The following is a 2,000-nucleotide window of genomic DNA, read 5'->3' as shown; positions in this document are numbered from 1 at the left end:
ATAAAAAAGTGGTAGACATCCGTGTTTTTTTTATTAAAATATTCCTTTCGAGAGGAGAAGTGTCGCAATTATAAAATTTTGGGTAGGGAAAGGTTGGTAGAGGGTTGTAGATGGGGTGTTGGTTTAAATCCGGTATTATTTCCAAAAGAGCCCGTGGTTTTCCCCCATCCTTTAGAAAATTTTTTTCTCTATAATTAAAATGTTATGGTAAAGAATTAACTGTAAAAAAGTACCAAGGAGGAATATGGAATTATAATTGGGGGAATAGTTTCCCAAATTATGATCCCAAGGGAATTATGCCCCCAATGGTTTAATTTTTTTTTGAAAGAAATTGGAGGAATTTTGAATTTTCAGGGCCTGTTATATAAACAAGCGGAAAAGCTTTGGGTGATTAGGAATTGTCTTGCGTGCTTTTTTTCACTGTGGATGTTTATGATATGTATCATTGGGAAAAATAATGAAAGTGGGACATTATTTATGAATAAATCAATTTGCATTGCATAATAATGATAATAATAAAAAAACGTATACATTATGCATAATGACAAAACATTAAGTTTCAAAAAATTGAATTATTATTTCAAAAAGGTGTCGTTTTGATAATGCAGATTTTTCATCGTTTACAGGATAAATTATTAAATAAATTACATACAAACAACATGTAAAATGTCACGAGTGATTAGATTGATTGTTGATATTTATTTTTTATTCATTCGCATGTGCTTGAGCATCTGCATTTGAAGGAAGCAGCATTTCAAATATCATAATGAAAGAATATTTTATTTTTGCAAAGTATACTACATACACATCCATCCATCGATTATACAAAATATTCTTGAACTCTTTTCTAAATTCTTTTGCATATTCATATATGCATGTTCGATGATGATGATGATGATGATGATGAATACGCGCGAATGTACGCAACGATGTTATTTTTTGAATGATAAAAGTTAAATTTTTGTAATTTAACTATTACATAAATAAATAATTAATTAATTATTTGTTTACTTATTTTTGTGTTTTTTTCATACAATGATAAAATGCAAATAATGTGTGTTCATATTGATTTTACTGATCACGAAAGTTTGACAGGACTGAAACAAGATGACATTCATTTCACCTCTAAGAGGTTATTCGTCACAGACATTCTTTTTCACTAAATGAATGCTGCTGCTGCTGCTGCTGCTGTTTGCATATTACATATGTGTGTGCATATTCAAAAGTTATCATCCATCACTGACTGACAAAGAAAATTTCACAAAAAGTGAAAACAGCAATAATGACAGAGAAATAGTAGAAACAAGAAGAAGAGTATTTTTATTAATTATTGTTGCCCTCAGTCATCTTTTTTTACAGTGAATTAATTGAATTATCTCGCACAAACCACCAGGCAAGGAAATGATATTAAAAAATGATAATAAAGAAAAAAGAAACCAACAAATGGTCCGATATGATTTGAAAAAAAACATCAATTTTTGAGTAATCAACCAGAATGATGATCAGTGGTTAATTTCTTTTTTAAAAAAAGAAGGAAAATTCATCCCTTCAGTTTCAGTCAATTTCAGTTCAGCTAGTAGGAGCAGAAGTACGGACATAACGGTGACGATACTCGTGATGCCACTTATTAAAATCAACGTTGTAAACAACTATAGCACCGTTAGACAGTCCGGCAACGATGTGCCTAAATGTTGATAAAATAAACCATCAAAAAAATTGTTAATAATATCTCTCTGTTGATTTTACCTGTGATTGTGCACAATAGCTACTGACCGAACAGCGGCACCGTCACATGCACTGTAAGCGTACAGGCATTTCAAATCGACCGTTGCATATACTGAAACTGTACCCTCCTCGGAGCCGGTAACAAAATATTCTCCATCTCGTGATAAGCACATGCACTGAAAAGTAAAAATAAGTAAAAGCAACAACAACATAACGTATTAATAATATACTGTTATATGACTAGCTGTTTTCAGTTGACTGAATCAATCGCCCCA

The 2,000-nt window shown here is 31.4% G+C and overlaps 1 protein-coding gene across 1 annotated transcript; it reads right to left on the bottom strand.

Moving 5' to 3' along the window:
• Nucleotides 1-1,569: 1,569 nt before the first annotated feature.
• Tsp_13938 (protein neurobeachin) lies at nucleotides 1,570-1,898 on the bottom strand. The gene is made up of 2 exons (XM_003368270.1): nucleotides 1,747-1,898; nucleotides 1,570-1,684 (listed from the first exon to the last, which is right to left on the bottom strand). Exons 1-2 carry the CDS (start codon nucleotides 1,896-1,898, stop codon nucleotides 1,570-1,572), a joined length of 267 nt encoding a protein of 88 aa, XP_003368318.1.
• Between the last annotated feature and the right edge of the window lie 102 nt (nucleotides 1,899-2,000).

This window comes from Trichinella spiralis (assembly GCF_000181795.1).
Source record: "Trichinella spiralis strain ISS 195 chromosome Unknown Scfld2788, whole genome shotgun sequence".
NCBI lineage: Eukaryota > Metazoa > Nematoda > Enoplea > Trichinellida > Trichinellidae > Trichinella > Trichinella spiralis.
The sequence above is the reverse complement of the archived record's forward strand: the minus strand, read 5'-3'. Positions and strand labels throughout refer to the sequence as shown.

Bases quoted from the DNA above. Each gene is read 5' to 3' on its own strand.
- Tsp_13938 (XM_003368270.1), bottom strand. From the start codon at position 1,898: ATGTGCTTATCACGAGATGGAGAATATTTTGTTACCGGCTCCGAGGAG. The intron at 1,685-1,746 runs GTAAAATCAACA...ATCAACATTTAG, and splicing joins GCTATTGTGCACAATCACAG to GCACATCGTTGCCGGACTGT.